This window comes from Oncorhynchus clarkii, chromosome 1, assembly GCF_045791955.1.
Source record: "Oncorhynchus clarkii lewisi isolate Uvic-CL-2024 chromosome 1, UVic_Ocla_1.0, whole genome shotgun sequence".
In the NCBI taxonomy this organism is placed as follows: Eukaryota; Metazoa; Chordata; class Actinopteri; order Salmoniformes; family Salmonidae; genus Oncorhynchus; species Oncorhynchus clarkii.
Window position 1 is genome coordinate 8,740,360 of NC_092147.1, and position 19,873 is coordinate 8,760,232.

The 19,873-nt window shown below is 40.1% G+C and overlaps 3 protein-coding genes across 3 annotated transcripts in view; 1 reads left to right on the forward strand and 2 right to left on the reverse strand.

Moving 5' to 3' along the window:
* Nucleotides 1–3,201, reverse strand: part of LOC139418726 (ubiquitin carboxyl-terminal hydrolase 13-like) — a 42,184-nt gene extending 38,983 nt beyond the window's left edge. Inside the window, exons 1-2 of the mRNA XM_071168421.1 lie at nucleotides 3,054–3,201; nucleotides 1,064–1,189 (exon numbers count right to left, since the gene is read on the reverse strand). Coding sequence (XP_071024522.1) covers nucleotides 1,064–1,189; nucleotides 3,054–3,164 — 237 coding nt within the window. The 5' untranslated portion in view covers nucleotides 3,165–3,201. The remainder of the gene's footprint in view (nucleotides 1–1,063; nucleotides 1,190–3,053) is intronic.
* A 6,411-nt stretch (nucleotides 3,202–9,612) lies between these two features.
* LOC139418793 (NADH dehydrogenase [ubiquinone] 1 beta subcomplex subunit 5, mitochondrial-like) lies at nucleotides 9,613–12,471 on the reverse strand. The gene is made up of 6 exons (XM_071168544.1): nucleotides 12,114–12,471; nucleotides 11,436–11,521; nucleotides 10,605–10,671; nucleotides 10,390–10,451; nucleotides 10,069–10,175; nucleotides 9,613–9,845 (listed from the first exon to the last, which is right to left on the reverse strand). The coding sequence occupies exons 1-6, from the start codon at nucleotides 12,319–12,321 to the stop codon at nucleotides 9,725–9,727; spliced, it is 651 nt and encodes a 216-aa protein (XP_071024645.1). The 5' UTR covers nucleotides 12,322–12,471; the 3' UTR covers nucleotides 9,613–9,724.
* A 3-nt stretch (nucleotides 12,472–12,474) lies between these two features.
* Nucleotides 12,475–16,179, forward strand: LOC139418861 (large ribosomal subunit protein uL29m-like). Its single transcript, XM_071168654.1, has 6 exons — nucleotides 12,475–12,603; nucleotides 13,339–13,471; nucleotides 13,591–13,651; nucleotides 14,436–14,532; nucleotides 15,407–15,532; nucleotides 15,839–16,179. Exons 3-6 carry the CDS (start codon nucleotides 13,602–13,604, stop codon nucleotides 15,848–15,850), a joined length of 285 nt encoding a protein of 94 aa, XP_071024755.1. The 5' UTR covers nucleotides 12,475–12,603; nucleotides 13,339–13,471; nucleotides 13,591–13,601; the 3' UTR covers nucleotides 15,851–16,179.
* The last annotated feature ends 3,694 nt before the right edge of the window (nucleotides 16,180–19,873 follow it).

The following is a 19,873-nucleotide window of genomic DNA, read 5'->3' on the forward strand; positions in this document are numbered from 1 at the left end:
CATCTGTGACTGAGTCCAAAGGTCTGGAACTCCCTCCCTCCAGCCATCTGTGACTGAGTCCAAAGCTCTGGAACTCCCTCCTTCCAGCCATTTGTGACTGAGTCCGAAGCTCTGGAACTCCCTCCCTCCAGCCATCTGTGACTGAGTCCAAAGGTATGGAACTCCCTCCCTCCAGCCATCTGTGACCGAGTCCATCACCATCTTTAAGTCCCTCCATAAGCCCCAGCTCTTCACCATTGCCTAGCCTTAAAGGGATACTTTGGGATTTTGGAAATGGAGTCAGATGAACATGTAGATACCAGTTTTATGTCTCGGTGTCCAGTATGAAGGAAGTTAGAGCTCATTTTTCGAGCCAATGCTAACGTGACTGAAAGCAGATACCCATAGACTTTAAGCCATTGCGATAACGCTAGTTAGAAATTGCACTAGTAAGCAACTTCCTTCAAACTGCACAGAGGCATACAAATGGTATGCACGAGTTCATCAGACTCCTGAAGTATCCCTTGAAGCCCCCCCCCCCTCACACCCTCTCTCCCACACACACAAAACCGCTCGCTCGCTCACTCATACACTGACACATCACAAGTTCTTTCCATTCTTGAGCCCCTCCCTTTAATTTTGTTTCATGTTTTTGTTTCTTCCTGCTATTAGTTTAGTGTTGTCTTGCTTTGGATCTCTGTGTTTTCTTTAGGTTCTACTATTGGGCTACCGAGTGGCGCAGCGGTCGAAGACACTGCATCTCAGTGCAAGAGGCATCACTACAGACCTTGGTTTGAATCCAGGCTGTATTACATCTGGCTGTGATTGAGAGTCCCATAGGGCGGCCCAGCTTCGTCTGGGTTTGGCAGTCATTGTAAATAAGAATTTGTTCTTAACTGACTTGCCTAGTTAAATAAAGGTTACATTTAAAAAATATAAATAAATACTATTGTAAAGCGACTTTGGGTTGAAAAGTGCTATGTAAGTCCCATGTACTATTAAATAATATAATTTGTCAAATGTACGTACACTATGCACTGTCGGTGTGTAGACCAATATAGAAGCATATGGTATGACCCCTCACCTCTTTGACATGCCGTTTGAGGAGCATGTAAACACTCTGTCCGGTTTTACGGTAATGTCTCTCCACATGTTCTCTGCCAAAGCCCAGGAATGTGTTCATACACACATACAAGCCTCCCTCAGACTCCTGTGAACAAAAACAACATGTGGTGAACAACATGCAAGGTACACACACACACACACACACACACACACACGAGGTAGCACATGTATAAGGAACAATGATGTGTATTTGTCAAAACAATGTCAAGTGAGGTGATTTAACAATCTGAAATTCAGATAAGCATCTCCCCACACACACACGAAAATACCAATGTTTGGGTTCCTACTGCGTGCTTACTTTGGGTCTCTAATGGTGACTCACCAGATAGAACTCATTCATAAATGAGATACAAGGGCAGTACATGGAAATTGCAATTTTCTCAGTTTTGTCTGCATTCTATATTATGATTGTTTTTCCCAAGGTGTAATGACGTTTGGGGTCAATAAAGGACTGCGCAAAGGATGTCAGTTTCCAGTATATTGGGATTTGTTAGCAGGGTTGTGCCAATACAATGTCATTGCCAGTGACACACACACTTGTGGCAGGTGGATTCTATCATTTGATTTTAATTCATGTGATTTTCATGTAAACTAAAGCAGACGTGGTCTTGCATTTAGGACGTTATTTTCTGAAATATGTCTACAATATGGGTTCATGTTTGAAACAGTGAAACTCCAGTACGGCTTTTGCAGACTGCAAATAGTTTAACTGTAATTGCCTACCAAAAAAAAAAACAGCAACAGCCACAGAGTATCAAAGTAATGTCACGTGTTCATGTAATTTATGCCTTGAGCAACTGACACTCAACCTTCGAGGCACAGGTGTAACAGTATAACTTTAGACCGTCCCCTCGCCCATACACGGGCGCGAACCAGGGACCCTCTGCACACATCAACAACAGTCACCCACGAAGCATCGTTACCCATCGCTCCACAAAAGCCGCTGCAAGGGGAACTATTACTTCAAGGACTTAGAGCAAGTGACGTCACCGATTGAAACGCTATTTAGCGCGAACACCGCTAACTAGCTAGCCATTTCACATCCGTTACACAGGCCTACATGATTCTCTTTCCTACACTCAACGACGGAGGTGTAACACAAATAACCCTCTATATTAACCAAAATCTGCAGCTCGGATTAGGCCAATAGGCCCTGATGACACTTTAAAGCGCTGAGTTACACACAAGCTTCAACCGCGCTGGGATAAAAATAACCAACTTGTCAGTCTTCAGTCTGACATGATGAACTCCAGACAGCTGAGTCACTCACCTTTAAAATTGTTTCAGTTGAGCAATGATAGATTATAAAATATGTTTCCTCATCAAAAAAACGTGTGAGTAGTTGGTCCTAAAAGCCCAACACATGGTAACCTCAAACTCCCAACAGTTTGTAATAGCGCGTGCGTTTCAGTTCATCGGTTGTTGCAGATGGCAAGTCAATCACATTGAAATAAAATGCCGGACCCCCCAAAAAACCTAAGACATTATTTTCTCTAATACAAAAAAACCCCATTAGAAATAGCTCCCATATCAATATAACATTATTCTAGTGATTTTACATGTGGCTGGTGAGTCACGCTTTCAATACAACAACAAAACACACTGAAAGAACTCAAGAGTGTGTAGCCTAAAATGCAGAAGGGGGGACACAAAATAATGTAATGCACCAAAACACAGCCCAACCCCACGTAGGTGTCATTAATTACGTTGACAAAACAGTAGACAGGCGCACAGTGAACAAGTACAATTTCACAAAGGAAATACCATTCCACGGGATGTAAACAACATTTAATTATTTATTTTTCTCAAGCTCAAGAGAATGGTGGCAATGGAAGCCCCAGATCCTGCCACAAAACTGCGCAGCTATTCACGTGTGTTAGGGCAGTTTACGGGATGAGTAAGGACAGCTTGGAACACACAAACACCCCATTATACGGGGAGACACTTACGGGAGAATCGTAGGAAAAGGCACATTCGCTCTTGAAAACCCTGTCTCCTGCTCTGGGAACTCTGATGGTGGGCATATAAGGGACAAGCAGCTCTCCTAAATCTGCAGCCATCTTCGCATTCCTGCTTCTCGCACCACAATGCTAAGGGAGTCACTAGAGAAGGCTGTCAGAGGAGAGATGATGCTATTTTTAAATCATTCGGTCTCGACATTCCTCCAGCGGCGAGGGATATGACGCTGAAAACATAACGGAGGGGGAAGTCATTTTTATTTTATGCGAGAGCTATCCTCTATAAACATGTAATCAATAATTCCTTTCCAATTGCGTATGTCTGTTGCTTAAGAATTATAACGCTGTATTTACCGTAGGCGCAGTCACGCACTGAACGGTTTGACTCAAACGAGGGGTCCCACACACTTGATTGATAAAACCACCCATACAAATGGCTAAACCCCTCACTGTTTTTCTGAGGACCATTCTCTGTTCAAATTAAAATGGAAATGCTAGATTAGGCTACCAATTGGTTTTTGAAGTGGTTTTGGGGGAGGGGAGGGTGTGGTAGAAACTAGTAGGGATTTATTTGGTTTTTAAATTGTATTTTCTTAGTAGTACGTAATTAGGAAGACCATAGTTGTGTTCCAATACTCATACTAACAGCACTAACCATACTATTTGTGGCGTGAATTGAGTATATAGTATGCTTATTGTTCATAGTATGGATATAGTTAGTATGCCAAAAGTTCCCGGATGTCGTACTAAATTCGCCAAAATATGAAGTATAGACGCAGAGGACACTATTTCCATAATTTAGGGCCCATAATGCAATTCTTCATGAAATGGGCGTGGTTTCACATCGTTTTCAGATTTTAAGAAAATGGCGGAAAATATGCAGCCAAGTTCAACAACAGCAGATACAAATTCATTGCTTTAACTAATTATGACAAATATTAAGAACATGTTGATCAATGTAATCAAATAATGACTTTTCAAATAAGTTACCTTACACTTTATGTTGGCTGACAATTTGTTAGCTACGCTGTCCTTACGAACCACATAGCATATCATTGTGCGTTCTCAATGGACATTTGAGTGCTTTCTTAAATTCGCTCTCGCTATCTACTCCAATTTCAGAGCACTCTCGTCTGACTACCAGAGTGCAGAATAATGAATTTACAAGTGCTCAACACCCGTTGAACATGGCTGGTGTCAGTAAAGGTTGGCAAAAAAGCGTACTTACATTTTTGCCAGCAGCACAGTTACAGTCACCAACTCACTGGATAACATGAAAATTGCCTAACCAGCTCTGCTAGGGTGGGTAAAATGGTCAGAGTGGTCTCATTTGTGTCTGGAAGTAGCTAGCAAGCTAGCCAACATTAGCTTGGATGCTTGACTGCCATTGTAAGGTCAGAACGCTCAAATCAACCCTACTCCTCGGCCCGAGTGTCCAGTGTGCACTCGGAGAGTGAAACGGACAATCTGACAATGCTCTGAATTTACGAGCGCACTCTGGCACTCCATATTGAATTTAAGAACACACCCGAAGTCGTAAAATGTCTAACTCGTCATGTGTTATGCTAACTAGCTAGCAAGAGGTTGCATAGCAACAGCATCAACTTCCGGTAGACAGGCAAAGAGCTAGTACGCTCAACTGAAAGGATCCCATTCTTTACAGTATACTAAAATGAACTAATAGTATGTAGTATTTACTCATGAATTATGTAGTATACAGTATTTTAGTATGGGTATTTGAACACAGCTCATGATTGATAGCACAATTGGTTGGTGGCATGCACTTTAAACGTTTGTTTGCGGACCACCAGAATATCATAGAAGAAGAAGAAGAAGGCTACAAATTGCACCGCTTGTGCTATAGGCGTAGGGCTACCTTATGATTGTGAAATAAATTTGACATATTTTGCCCAAACGCTCAAGTCCATACTAGGCTACTTAGAAGCTGCATAGGCCTATGTATCCAAATTTGCTTCAAGTTTTTGTAAGATAAATAAATTATTTCAGACAATACTTTATATTCTATAGGTAACAGCTGTCACACCCTTATCCGTTTCACCTGTCTTTGTGCTTGTCTCCAACCCCCTCCAGGTGGCCCCCATCTTCCTCATTATCCCCAGTGTATTTATACCTGTGTTCTCTGTTTGTCTTTTGCCAGGTCGTCTTGTCAGGTCTTACCAGCGTGTTGTCCCATCTCCCTGCATGCTCAAGTTCTGTTTCCTAGTTTCCCTGATTCTGGCCATTCTGCCTGCCCTGACTCCAAGCCTGCCTACTGTTCTGTACCTTCTTGGACCTCTGACCTGTCTTTTGCTTGCCCCCTGTTTGGGTCAATAAACATCTGTGACTCTAGCTGTCTGCATCTGGGTCTTATCCTGAGGTCTGATAAAAGCGTTACTGTAACAACAGGTCTACTTTTTGTCCAGATATAGCCGACACTACATACAGTATATTTACAAAAGTATGTGGACATCCTTTCAAATTAGTGGATTTGGCTATTTCAGCCACATCTGTTGCAGACAGGTGTATAAAATCGAGCACACAGCCATGCAATCTCCATAGACAAACATTGGCAGTAGAATGGCCTTACTGAAAAGCTCTGTGACTTTCAACGTGGCACCAACATAGGACGACACCTTTCCAGTTGGTCAAAATTCTGCCCTGCTAAACCTGCCCCGGTCAACTGTAAATGCTGTTATTGTGAAGTGGAAACGTCTAGGAGCAACAATAGCTCAGCTGCGAAGTGATAGGACACACAAGCTCACAGAATGGGACCGCCGAGTGCTGAAGCTCGTAGCGTGCAAAAATCATCTGTCCTCGGTTCCAACACTTACTACCGAGTTCCAAACTGCCTCTGGAAGCAACATCAGTACAATAACTGTTCATCGGGATCTTCATGAAATGGGTTCCATGGGTGAGCAGCCTCACACAAGCCTAAGATCTCCGTGCACAATGCCAAGCGTCGGCTTGCCACCAGTGGACTATGGAGCAGTGGACACCCGTTCTCTGGCAGTCTGGTGGCAGTCTCATTTGCACACACTGTATACAGATTTTTTCTATTGTGTTATTGTTTATTCCATGTGTAACTCTGTGTTGTTGTTTGTGTCGCACTGCTTTGCTTTATCTTGGCCAGGTTGCAGTTGTGAATGAGAACTTGTTCTCAACTGGCCTCCATGGTTAAATAAAGGTGAAATAAGAAAAGGTAAAAATAGCAGCAAAGGGGAGACCAACTCCGTATTAATGCCCATGATTTTGGAATGAGATGTTTGACAAGCAGGTGTCCACTTACTTTTGGTCATGTAGTGTACTCTTTATGAAGGGAAAACAGCTTATTTGACCACAGTGACTTTTCAGGGTTGGTACTGAGAGTACAATAAGTGCTAAAACTAATTTTCTACATAGATTAATGCTTTCAAATGTATGCTATCTTTGTACCACAAGTCTGCATCTTATCAATATTGGGTGTATAAACAAGGTAAGTTTGTGATATTGTACTATATTTAGTCTCTAGACACAAGGGGTTACTGTTCTTTATACATTTCATGAATCACGTCATGCCATCAGAACAGCCTAAATTCTTTGGGGAATGGACTCTACAAGGTGTTTGAAAGCGTTCCCCAGGGATGCTGGCCCATGTTGACTCTAATGCTTCCCACAGTTGTGTCAAGTTGGCTGGATGTCCTTTGGGTGGTGCAGCATTATTGATACACATTGGAAACCTGTTTGATCGTGCAAACCCAGCACCGTTGCAGTTCTTGCAACAAAACGGTGTGCCTGGCACCTACTACCGTACCCCGTTCAAAGGCACTTAAATCTTTTGTCTTTCCCATTCACCCTCTGAATGGCCCACATACACAATCCATGTTTCAATTGTCTCAAGGGTTAAAAATCCTTCTTTAAATCGGTCTCCTCCCCTTCATCTACTCTGATTGAAGTGGATTTAACAAGTGACATCAATAAGGGATCATAGCTTTCACCTGGATTTACCTGGTCAGTCATGGAAAGAGCATGTTTTGTACACTCAGTGTATATATAAAAACAATATGTAAAGAAATCCACACACACGCTTTGACACACTCACACACACACATCCCGCTAGAGTATATTCTGTATAAGCAAATCCAATGCAACTCAATGGAGACTTGCATAGTATATAGCCTGGACCAATATACAGCTCTATAAAAACATAAAACAATATCTAAGAAATCCACTCTCTCTCTCCCCTAGAGCAAATCAAGTAGATGTAAATTCAATGGAGCCTGGAGAGTGAGTCATTTTACAGAATTCTCTCTTTCTCAGATCTTAATTAAACATGTTCAAATCTTAATAATTGTCTGGAACAATATATATAAAAAATAATATATGAAGAAATCCCCACACATTGCTCTGCTCTCTTTTTTTATATACAACTCTGGAAAATGCAAAATGATCCGTTTCTCTGGTTTTACTATTCATAGGCATATGTTTGGGTAAAATGAAAAGGTTTGTTTTATTCTATAAACTACTGACAACATTTCTCCAAAATTCCAAATAAAAAATGCTGTCGAGTAGAGTAGAGCCTTTATTTGCAGAAAATGACAATTGGCCAAAATAACAAAAAATATGCAGTTTTGTAAGACCTCAAATAATGCAAAGAAAAAAGTTAATATTCCTTTTTAAACAACACAATACTAATGTTTTAACTTAGTTTGAGTTCAGAAATCAATATTTGGTGGAATAACCCTGATTTTCAATCACAGCTTTCATGCGTCTTGGCATGCTCTCCACCAGTCTTTCACATTGATGTTGGGTGACTTTATGCCACTGCTGGCGCAAAAATTCAAGCAGCTCGGCTTTGTCTGATGCTTTGTGACCATCCATCTTCCTCTTGATCACATTCCAGAGGTTTTCAATGGGGTTCAGGTCTGGAGATTGGGCTGGCCTTGACAGGGTCTTGATCTGGTGGTCCTCCATCCACACCTTGATTGACCTGGCTCTGTGGCATGGAGCATTGTCCTGCTGGAACAACCAATCCTCAGAGTTGGGGAACATTGTCAGAGCAGAATGAAGCAAGTTTTTTTCCAGGACATCCTTGTACGTGGCTTGATTCATGCATCCTTCACAAAGACAAATCTGCCCGAGTCCAGCCTTGCTGAAGCACCCCCAGATCATCACCGATCCTCCACCAAATTTCAGTGAGTGCGAGACCTTGGGAGGCCTTAAAGCCATAGCCTCGCACCCACTGTGGTATGTGTACCTTTAGATTCGAGCCAGTGTCTTAATACTGCTTTCAAATGCTAGTCGGAACTAGGAAACTGAACTTTCCAACTTGCTAATTCGTTGAACGCGGTACGTGATGAATTACAACCAGTTAATAAGTGTGAAGTAATCGAGTTTCCTAGTTCTGACTAGCACGTGAACGAGGTATTTGTAACTTAACCTGTTATTACTACAAGCAACATGGTGGGAAAGGCCAGCCATTCTGAATGTATTTACAAATAAACGTCTTTGACGATAATGTTGTTTAGTCTGATGTCCTGGGGTTTCTTTGATTGAATGTTTAGTTTGTGGGAACTGTAAAAAAATATTTAAAAAATATATATTTTGCTTATGAATTGAATCCCTTTTTGACTTCCATGTTTGCTGATGGTAGAAATGGTCAGAAAGTGCTCGGTGACCTATACCCCACCATGAGACATCCATGCACACCAATGAGTTGAGTAATATATTTGGCATTTTTGGGCTCAGAATAGGTTAAAATATATAATTCTTTAACAATTTCATTCTGAAATGTATTTCAAAATACATATGCTATTATCCCCACACTGGAGGTTTACTATGTGTCTAGACACTTATACTAACACCAAATTACATGCATTTACACCAAACATAATTTGTTGTGGCACATTTTTATATTGTACTAAGTTTAGAGGATGTGAACGGGTTGCGTTAGACTCGGGGTAAGGCCCCGCGATAGACTAGCGCCCTGTCCAGTAGGGTGTACTTGTACATCAATCTGCCTAACACTACAGAAAACAGCAGATAGGCTCCTGCCTATCTGAGTCGTTCTGGCTTGCAAACTTTTACCATAGTCTGTTTCCTGTCATTTCAGTTTACCCCAACTCCTGTAATCAGTCCAAGGATGCAGCTCAAAAGGCTTATCTGATCTGCATTGTTGTGAAAGCAAATGTCCCGAGAGTATCGATCATTACATGATCGCGCCTTCACTTCGTTTCATATCTTTCACTGTTTCTATATCAATGCAGAATGAGGGAGAAACATTCCTCACAGCACAGCCATCCAGTAGACATTCATTGGTTATGACAACGTCACTTTTCTTTAGCTATGAGGAAGCATAAACGACCTGTCGGTGAACATTGTAATTTCATCACAACAAATGGGAGCAATAACTCAAAAGAAAGTTGAAAGACAGTTGTGCATCACTGCGAGAGAATGGGCCGTTCAGTACGTACCGTTGCAAAACATTTAGCCAAATGAACGCACCCCGGCAAAACCAAATTGTAATTGTGAAGCCCATTAACAGAAAATACATGTCTAAAGATGAAAAACAGCCTTTCAAAGTATTGACATTTACTTTATTTTAGTCATGAAGAAAATAATATACAAACAGTGAACCATCAACACGTGGCACTGACAGTTTAGACTGGGTGGTTGGACCGGTTGGTTTAATTGTCAGGCGTTGATTTGATGCTGTTGTCGATCAGATTCTTGTCCAGTGTCTCAATGTGGAACCAAGGTCCATCTCCCTTCGTTCTCATCTGCTTACGCACCTCTAGCTGTTTCAGTCTGCAGGTACAAAAACATTAAATTTGCCAAAAAATCCTTTGTACAGATTGTAGATGTGTATTGTCAACAGTCTTTTCTTTAATATTTTACTTTCCATTTTTTGTTAATAGAAAACTTAAGGAATGCAAGCACTATGTTGCAAGAGGACCTAAATGTTAGGGCAGCAAACCAATTAGATACAGGTTATGCAGTCAGTGGCAGCTTATTACCGTGTGACACTCACCTCATCTCACCCTTCTCAGACTCAATCTGGATCAGAGCCATCATTTTCTCATAGTCTTTCACTGGGGAGTCATAGAAGGTCCGTGAGATCCACCTGGTGATAGGATGCTGCAAATACAGGGACAACAATAGGACTCACAATCAACTTTGCCCAAGTCCTATTGTAAGCAATCTCCAGTGGTATCTCCAATGTGAATGTTTTGTTCAGATTTAAAGGCTAGCTGATGCCATTTCATTTTCTGATAGAATGACTAGTCACTTCTGATATTTGCTAATAAGGCATGGATTGTGATGAGTGAATATAACCGTGGGATCGTAGTACCTTGTAGTACTCCCAATGCTCAGGCTCATAACCTTCAGGAATTCCAGCCAGCTCAGCCTCACCTTAAAAAAACAGAATAAAATATTTAAGTTAATTTATATTTTACCATATTTCTCCATAAACATGAACTGAAAGTGCCAGTGTCTTCATCATCACCCCTGTCCCATATAAAAATTGAACATTTCTGTACAATGGAAATATCTACACACACTCACCGACAAACACATTCACGGATGTCACAAAGACCGCAACTGGGATTCCAGTAAGCAGGATATAGAATTTCTAGGAAGAAAAGTGGGGGGTGAATAAGTTAGTGAATGAAGTGGTTCAGTGCTGTGGACAGTGATGTAAATAGGATAGTTCCAGTCCTTGATCATGACTCACAGTTCCATTACATTACACGTAAGAGTAGTTGGACGAAGGCATCTTCTGTATGGGGGAGTTTTATTAAGAGCCCTGACGCTTGGTCTGAACATTAACACGCACTGCTTGCGGTACAGTTTTGGAAGCATAAGGAAAAACAAAAAAGGCTCAAATTGATACACAACTATATATAGTTAGTATTCCCACACAGCCATATCTCCATGTTACAGCGCTTGTTTACGGACAACAGAGGCGACCACCTATGCTAAATAGCTATCTAACATGCTCCGAACACCTGTATGTAAGCGTAAGTGTATTTTCGTCAGATGGAGGCACATAGCTGTATGGATTTGTGAACTGCTAATGTTTCTTATTTGACAGATTCTTTCTCGCTGACGAAAATTGAGGACCATTTGTTTCTAAAGCCGATGATTGACTTTTCTAAACGTTATAACACAGCATCGGGATTGTAGTTCACATGAGCCAGTCTTGGCTGAAGCTAACCGCTGAAAACCGCAGAGTGAAGTCAGAATTTTTCTTAAAACTAAGGGCTTGTAAGTAAGCATTTCAGGGTAAGGTCAACCAACACCTGTTGTATTCTGCACAAGTGACAAATGCTACTCTCAATCAAATTGTGCCTAGAGTTTGAGAACTAGTTTTAGTCTGAATAACTAGAAACTTACCAATAACTGCAGAAACCTCCGGTCATAGAAGCCAGTGGGCTTGATGATAAACATCTGCTTCCCATGGCTTCCCCAGCGGACTGCCACTGCAAAGCAACGTTTTCAGGGATGTTAAACACGGCAACACATTATTTATGTGTGCATATAAAGCATTGCATTACTGTGTTGCTGCACCTAGAGAGGAAAAGGTTGGAAAGGTTGCTAGTTAGTTACCATTCAACTAGCTAACTATTGTTCAGTGTTGTCAAAAATGAAATTCTGTCATCACTGTGACACTTGGATGAAAGAAAATTCAGTTGTTTTGGTGTGTGTTGTGCTAGCAAGGCTGTGTGTATTTAGCTTGGCTGCTAGCTAGCTTAGCAGCTATCGTTTGTCCACTAAGCAGGTCAACAACACGTCAAGTTCATGAGCATCACAAGTCGTTTGAAAACTATGAAAATCAATCAGTAAAATTACATTTGTATGTTGTCGTTTGTAGTGCTGGCAAGAGGAGACACTTGAGAGAAAGATGGCTAACTAGGTCATGCCATGGCTAGCTAGCCAACTAGCAACGATAAGAATACGTTAGCAGGAAGCTAACGTTAGCCAGTCACACAGGACTAGCTACAAGGTCACAATAAGAAATGCCCACCACGAAAGAAGGAATTGTAGATGTTGGAAACGTGGAATACCATTTACCTTTATCTGTGCGTTGTGCAGTTCTGCTGAGCAAATTCACCACAGAATTCCCCGATTTTAGAGGATTTAGCCTGGCTGCAAAAGCAGCGGCAGACCGAAGAACACTCATGCCCACCATCGCTACTGAGGGCAAGCAGATTGGCAGACGCCTCTGTGATTGGCTCGACCATGTAGAGTCGAAGCAGCCATATGTACTAAGGGAAAACATATGCGAAAAACAAAGTAAAGAATTTATGTAAATATTTAATTTCCAATATGTTGCTTTTTATTAGCTTTTGTTCACGATTAAAATTGCTAAAAGTATTTACGTGTGTTTACTTATTTTGATGATGCATCCTGGGTAGAGTATTAGAGCAAACAATGCGGTGACCTCAACAGGATGTGTTTTAACACTTTGCAGACAGTTTCAAAACGCTTTTAGGATATCTACACCCTTATCAGCTCAACAGTCTGCTCTCACTTTGACCAAATCTCAGTCTTATACTCACAGGTAAGAATCTAAAGCCTACCGTTTCTAACAACCAAATACTCGATCTAAACGTGATTTGATTCTCAATTGCGATATTGTTCTAAAACATAAAGCCCTTAACTTTAATATCACATCCAAATAATTTCACAAATGCAAAATATGCACTTACTGTACACCACAGGAGGTTGGTGGCACCTTAATTGAGGAGGACGGAATCATAGTAATGCCTGGAATGACATTCATGGAATGGTATCGAACTCAAACACATGGTTTCCATGTGTTTGATTCCATTCACGCCATTCCAGTCTTTATTATGAGCCGTCCTCAGGTGTTCAGTGTCTGTTAGATAGATAATTAGCACATGTGGTCCCTCTGTTTTCTGTCTGTAAACACATGACGTAACATATGACCGTGTGGGAACCCTAACCCTATAAAAGGTATGTATCAATGTAATCTTTGTTTTATGAAAATCTTTTATCGTTGATTTGAAAGATATAGTTCAATATACTTCCAAAACCGTACCACAAGATATGCATGTTAATGTTTAGATTGAGTTTAGCAGCTCTTAACTAAACTCCCAGGTACAGAAGATGCCTTCGTTCAATGATTCTTATGTGTAATGTAATGGAACTGTGTGTCATTACCATGGGCTATCACCACCATGGCACTGTCTGTAATGTAATGTAATGCAATGGTGAGGATGCTGATAAATGTATTTTACCAAGTACCTAAATCTGCTGTTGTCCCCTCTGTTAGGCTAACATCTCCTCTTTTTAGCTCAAGTTCGCACTGTCATGTGGGCCTTGTCCGTCAGTGTCGGCCTCTGCACACAACCATCAGCAGGAGAGGACTTGAGGAGTTTTGACATACCTGAAAACTGGGGAGTCAGGTTAGCCTTTTGACAGTATATCTGATCAGCAAAGCTTTTTTTTTTTTTTTAAAAATGAATAAATTTCTTCCGACTAAGGGACTGAGTATGAAATGGATTATTTTCATGATTAATTGTAGGAGCACCATGGATGGCCAAGCAACTAAGAACAAAAAGTAATGAGGACTTACACAAGCTCTGGTAGGTGGTGGATGTTGACACTAAGTATGTTTACATGCACACTAATAATTTGATATTAAACTGATTATGGCAGTAGGCAGAGTATGGCATTAGCCATGTAACAACTTACTCTGCTTATATGCGTAAGGTCCGGGTAGCCTAGTGGTTAGAGCGTTGGACTAGTAACCGGAAGGTTGCAAGTTCAAACCCCCGAGCTGACAAGGTACAAATCTGTCATTCTGCCCCTGAACAGGCAGTTAACCCACTGTTCCTAGGCCATCATTGAAAATAAGAATTTGTTCTTAACTGACTTGCCTGGTTAAATAAAGGTAAAATAATTGAATAAAATAAGTTGATTAAAACACCTGGTTTTCTGATTCAACTTTCAAATTATTAGGACATGTAAACAGCTTAATCTGCTTTCCAGCGGTGTATGTGATCTGTGTATGTGTCAGCACCATGTGAAGTGAAGTGTGTTTGGAAAAACTGAAAGTATGTATTTTATAGTTTTCACATGCCAACTTTATGTCCGAACTCCGAATCAAATAGTTTTCACAAAAATAACATGGTAGAACGTTTGATTGGCGATTTTCTGCGTTTGTCAAAATCCCATCAGGTAGCCTCATTTCAGATGTGTCCATGTAAACAGGATTATTAAGGAAATCGTTCTTCTTGCAAAGCATGTAAACATTAAAGAACTATTATATTAACCTATCACAATCGCATTATTGTGCGCATGTAACAGTGCTCATTGAAGAGCACTGACCTCCAGAATGAATATCCATGAACTAAACTGTTCTCACAGGTATGTGCTCCTGAAAGAGAAGAACATGCTGCTTACCACTGAGCAGGAGTCCAAAAGGCAAAGGATTCAGATGCCAAGTCCAGAGCGACTGAAGAAGGTAGATGACACGGCACTTCTGACCAGGTTCACCATTATTAAACATCTGACCAGGGTCATCATTATTAAACATCTGACCAGGGTCATCATTATTAAACATCTGACCAGGTTCATCATTATTAAACATCTGACCAGGGTCATCATTATTAAACATCTGACCAGGGTCATCATTATTAAACATCTGACCAGGGTCATCATTATTAAACATCTGACCAGGGTCATCATTATTAAACATCTGACCAGGTTCATCATTATTAAACATCTGACCAGGTTCTCCATTATTAAACATCTGACCAGGGTCATCATTATTAAACATCTGACCAGGTTCATCATTATTAAACATCTGACCAGGGTCATTATTATTAAACATCTGACCAGGGTCATCATTATTAAACATCTGACCAGGGTCATCATTATTAAACATCTGACCAGGGTCATCATTATTAAACATCTGACCAGGGTCATCATTATTAAACATCTGACCAGGTTCATCATTATTAAACATCTGACCAGGGTCATCATTATTAAACATCTGACCAGGGTCATCATTATTAAACATCTGACCAGGTTCTCCATTATTAAACATCTGACCAGGGTCATCATTATTAAACATCTGACCAGGGTCATCATTATTAAACATCTGACCAGGGTCATCATTATTAAACATCTGACCAGGTTCTCCATTATTAAACATCTGGAAATATGTCTAGTAGGGCATAGGTAATAATACAAGAATATCAAAGGGGAAGGATTAATGTCAATGACAGCTATCAATGGGTCTCTTTTTGAGAAGTGTTATTGGTCCAACTAGTACCTTTAAATATGAATGCAGATACTCCAGTCCACAGAAATTGAGACAACCCTTATGTCCTCAGATTGAAAGGTCCATGAAGAGACACAGTGGTGAAGGAGAGAGAAGACGCTCTCCGCCTGCTCCAGACAGGTCAGGAGAGAGCAAGACCTGGGGTCTGGAGAAAGGATGTCTTTGGACGGGTCTACTGGTACGGAGCTTCCATACACAACACACCACCTTCATACAATATCTCCTTCCACAACAAAGTGTTGCTTTCACCTTACTCTCCTCGTTTGCCATTCAATTTTCAAACATGCTTTACAAAATGTAGCATGTTAGCATGGCCGACATTGAGTGAAGTGAACCGTCTTTGGAAAACTATCGGGGGTGAGGAATTAGGTACTCGAAGCAAACAGGCAGTTCCCCTGAAAAATAGTAAAAGTTACTTCATAGGTGTCAAATGGCAAGTTTGAATGTTATTGTACACTCTGCGATCATTGTATTTTTTTCCTAGGTACCGGTTTAGAGAGCATGCCCTTCCTTGGTACATGTGTATCAGTGTAACTTTAGACCGTCCCCTCGCCCATTCTCCCTGCTGCCATTCAGATTGGAGCTTGTGACTGTATCTAAATTAATTTACCCCCTGTTTTTTGCATAAATATGTCTATCATCAGCATTTATTTGATGTTGGTAGACTGTAGCATTTGTATGTCTTTCTCTGTATCATGATGCCTTGACATTGGTTATTAATATTAAAGTGATGTACAGACTGAGTTTGTACTCTATTTTTAAGCCACAAAAATCTAAATATCCTTGAACATAACTTAATTTTCAAGTTGGAAGAGTGCGCCAAGAATAAATTGTGGGTGAATAAATATTCAGTTTTTAATCAAACTTTTGTAATGCTGTAAACCCTTTCCATCAATTGTCACTCCAGGTATTCTGAACATTGTCTTTTCTATTATGAATGGGATATTTTTCATACCAGTTTGACTGCTCAGACAAGTGTAATAAACTATCATTACGAACGTGAACGTTGACTAACAAAAGTTGAAGTTATACACCTTCAATACTTGTTACCTACATTAAGCCAAGATGGATCTTGAACTTCGATACCATTACATGAAGGGTCAATGGTGAAAACCCTGCAAGCCAGTGATATAGAGACATTAGAAAAGGTTTGTTTTCAGTGGTGCAAAGTACTTAAGTAAAAATGATTTAAATCGTTTTGGGGGTATCTGTACTTTAACTATTTATATTTTTGACAACTTCAGTACATTCATAAAGGACAAAAATGTACTTTTGACTCCATCCACTTTCCCTGATACCCAAAAGTACATTTTGAATGCTTTGTATGACAGGAAAATGGTCCAATTCACACACTTATCAAGAGAACATCCCCTACCTCTGATCTGGCAGACTCAATAAACACAAATGCTTAGTTTATAAATTATGTCTAAGTGTTGGAGTGTGCCCCTGGCTATTCTTACATTCAAAAAAAGCAATACAATTGTGTTGTCTGCTTTGCTTAATTTTCTAAATTATTTTTACTTTTGATACTTGAGAATATTTCAGACCAAATACTTCCCAAGTAGTATTTTACTGGGCAACTTTCACATTTACTTGAGTCATACTGTTTGCAACTGACTGATTGAGGACTTTTTCCACCACTGTTTGTTTTGGACATTTATTTTTTATCAAATGTATTTGACAGGGACAATCTACTGTATTTCTGTAAATGTGCCAGATTTAGCCAGCTGGCTTTGTGATGTAACAAAGGTAGCTGATGATGTAATGAAAACAAACAGTTAAATATGTGTGTGTAGAACTGTTGCACATTTGCTCTGGAAATGAGGACCAAACCTACTCGTCAAAAGGAGTGAATTGCACCTCCAATTGAAGTCAATAATAAGGTATGGAATCATGCCAATAAGTCATTATTTATATAGCTCTGTAGCTTGCAGTATTTTGAAGGAGATAAGCAAGGGAAAATGATGCTTTGGTTAATATTTCTCACGTGAAAGGAAACATGACCATGCTAACTGAAAAATGGATACATGAATATTGGTCAAATGTACCTACATCTTCTGAAGCTGTGTTGGGCCTACTTGATAATTTAAAAAAAAGTCACATAGACGATGTCCATAAATTAGACAACAATACTGAACAGTTGTAGCCCGTTGGTAGTGGTAGGCTTCTGGCTGTGATCTCTGACCACTGTAACAGTGAATAGTGGCAATTTACCCGCGGTGTATAGGCTGGTTTACTAGGCTAACTAGTGCATTGGGGTGGGCTATGTGCAGCATGGGCATACAGGAAACCACTCTAGCCGCTTAACTCACCTTGGCCACGAGCTCTATAGTTTACAGCTATTGCATCACCTACAAAGCATCAACTGAATGTTGAATGTCAGGTATTTTAATTGTCTGTATTGTCTACTTGTTAAATGTTTGTAAAGTCTTAATTTGTAAATGTTTGTAATGTCTTATCAATTGGTGTTGGACCACAGGAAGATTAGCTAACGTTATAGCGTTAGCTAATGGGGACTCTAGTAAAGATTCACAAGACTGTTCACAGATTCACATTGATCACAGAATCTGATTGATAATCTTAATTCGAAGTTTGAGTTTTTTACTGGACAACCAACACTTGACAGATGGGCTAATCCATAGAAAGAAAATGTGATCTTGGATCTTGAACTCCCTTAGCTACATTTCGACTTAATGTTCAATATTACTAGTGGCACTCTGTCCTTACGAACAGTAAATCATTGGGTCTGACTCTTTTGATTTAATGCAATTTCATCATCGATAGTGAAACAACCACCACATAATCGTCAACTCCCCCCTACAAAACATGAATTTATTTGTGGTTTATCCTCTCTAGCTATTTGGTATTAGGTGTGATCCTGACTTGGAATGGCCACGAAGTTACACATTGTTTTAGGTCCAGTTAGTTTGGAAGTTGTGGTAAATGGGGGAGTGTGAGCGCGTGTCATGAGATGCTGCAGGTGTTGATATGGGGATGGATAGGCTACCACTGCCTTTAATTACTACGCTCTGCCTGCACCTACCTCAACTGGTACTCTGCTGCCTCGCTGTGGTGAGAGCACTAACACACTGAACATGATGGACAAGGATGCTCCATATAGCCATCCATCACTGTCCAGTTGTGATGGATGTAATACAGAATGACAAGATATGGTTTGATATCTCTTCTGAAACTGGGGTGGGGTTATTGAGTTCAGGGTTGTGTAATGGTTGCTTCCATGTCAGTCCTCAAAGATGAAATTGCATAGAATCGAATGAATCACATCCAATGATTTCCCGCTTTGGACATTGTTTTGAAAATGATTCTCCATAGCTGCCATACCTTTGATGTCATAACCTGTTACAGAATTCCCCTTCCTTATTATAAACTCTGATTAAAACTATGGAGTTCATTGGCCTACAACATATGTGTGTGTATTTGCCCTTAAAATGATATTGCTAGATGGAAGAAAATAATAAGATCGGCCTAAACTGTAATAAGATGTACTTGAAAGATACAATAAATAGCAGGAGACATACCTGGGTTCAAGGTATTTAGGGCAAGCATTTTAGGATTATACATATGGTTAGTGTCAACTTCTACTTACACGTTAAAGCTCAGCCATGTTGCTACATGTTTACTCATTGACTTCAAGTAGAGCATTGTTTGTGAATCTGAATAAAAGCCTAATAAAAGTGTATTGCCCCCAGCTTGGGCAGCACTGCTACACTGCTTTTTTGGGCTAAAGGTGTTTGTGACACGTGCATGTGTTCTAATGATGTCATAATTGTCTGTAGGTTCTATGTTGCCTATCAACTTGGCTGTCCTTCAGAAAGTTGATAATACTTGTGTTTTCAAACAATTAATAAAAATACTAGCAACAAAACAAACTAAATAGATTTAATCCATTAATATGATATTGCCAGATGGAAGAAAATAACAAGGTAGGCCTAAACTGTAATAAGATATATCTTATAGACTGCTTCAGTGCATTTGGAAAGTATTCAGACCCCTTGACTTTTTACACATTTCATTTTTTACGTTACAGCCTTATTCTAAAATGGATTACATACAACATTTTCCTCATCAATCTACACACAATATCCTATAATGACAAAGCAAAAACGTTTTTTAGACATTTTTGCAATTTAAAACGGAAAAAAACAGAAATACCTTATTTACATAAGTATTCAAACCCTTTGCTTTGAGACTCGAAATTGAGCACCGGTGCATCCTGTTTCCCTTGATCATCCTTGAGGTATTTCTACAACATGATTGGAGTCCACCTGTGGTAAATTCAATTGATAGGACATGATTTGGAAAGGCACATACCTAAGGTCCCACAGTTGACAGTGCAAAAATCTATTTTAATTCCAGGTTATAAGGCAACAAAATAGGGAAAATGCCAAGGGGGGTGAATACTTTCGCAAGCCACTGTAAATGGTTCAGTTCACATAAACAGTCATTATTTTCAGTTTGAGAGATCATCCCGGGCTTTGCCCCGTCTGCTGTAGCTGAG

Excerpts from the sequence above, each read along its gene's own strand:
- LOC139418861 (XM_071168654.1), top strand. The coding sequence starts at position 13,602 with ATGGCCAAGCAACTAAGAACAAAAAGTAATGAGGACTTACACAAGCTC. Across the intron at positions 13,652-14,435 it reads GAGGACTTACACAAGCTCTG|GTATGTGCTCCTGAAAGAGA; the intron begins GTAGGTGGTGGA and ends CTGTTCTCACAG. Across the intron at positions 14,533-15,406 it reads GTCCAGAGCGACTGAAGAAG|ATTGAAAGGTCCATGAAGAG; the intron begins GTAGATGACACG and ends TTATGTCCTCAG.
- LOC139418793 (XM_071168544.1), bottom strand. The coding sequence starts at position 12,321 with ATGTTTTCCCTTAGTACATATGGCTGCTTCGACTCTACATGGTCGAGC. Across the intron at positions 11,522-12,113 it reads TGCACAACGCACAGATAAAG|TGGCAGTCCGCTGGGGAAGC; the intron begins GTAAATGGTATT and ends GTTGCTTTGCAG. Across the intron at positions 9,846-10,068 it reads TCTGAGAAGGGTGAGATGAG|ACTGAAACAGCTAGAGGTGC; the intron begins GTGAGTGTCACA and ends TTGTACCTGCAG.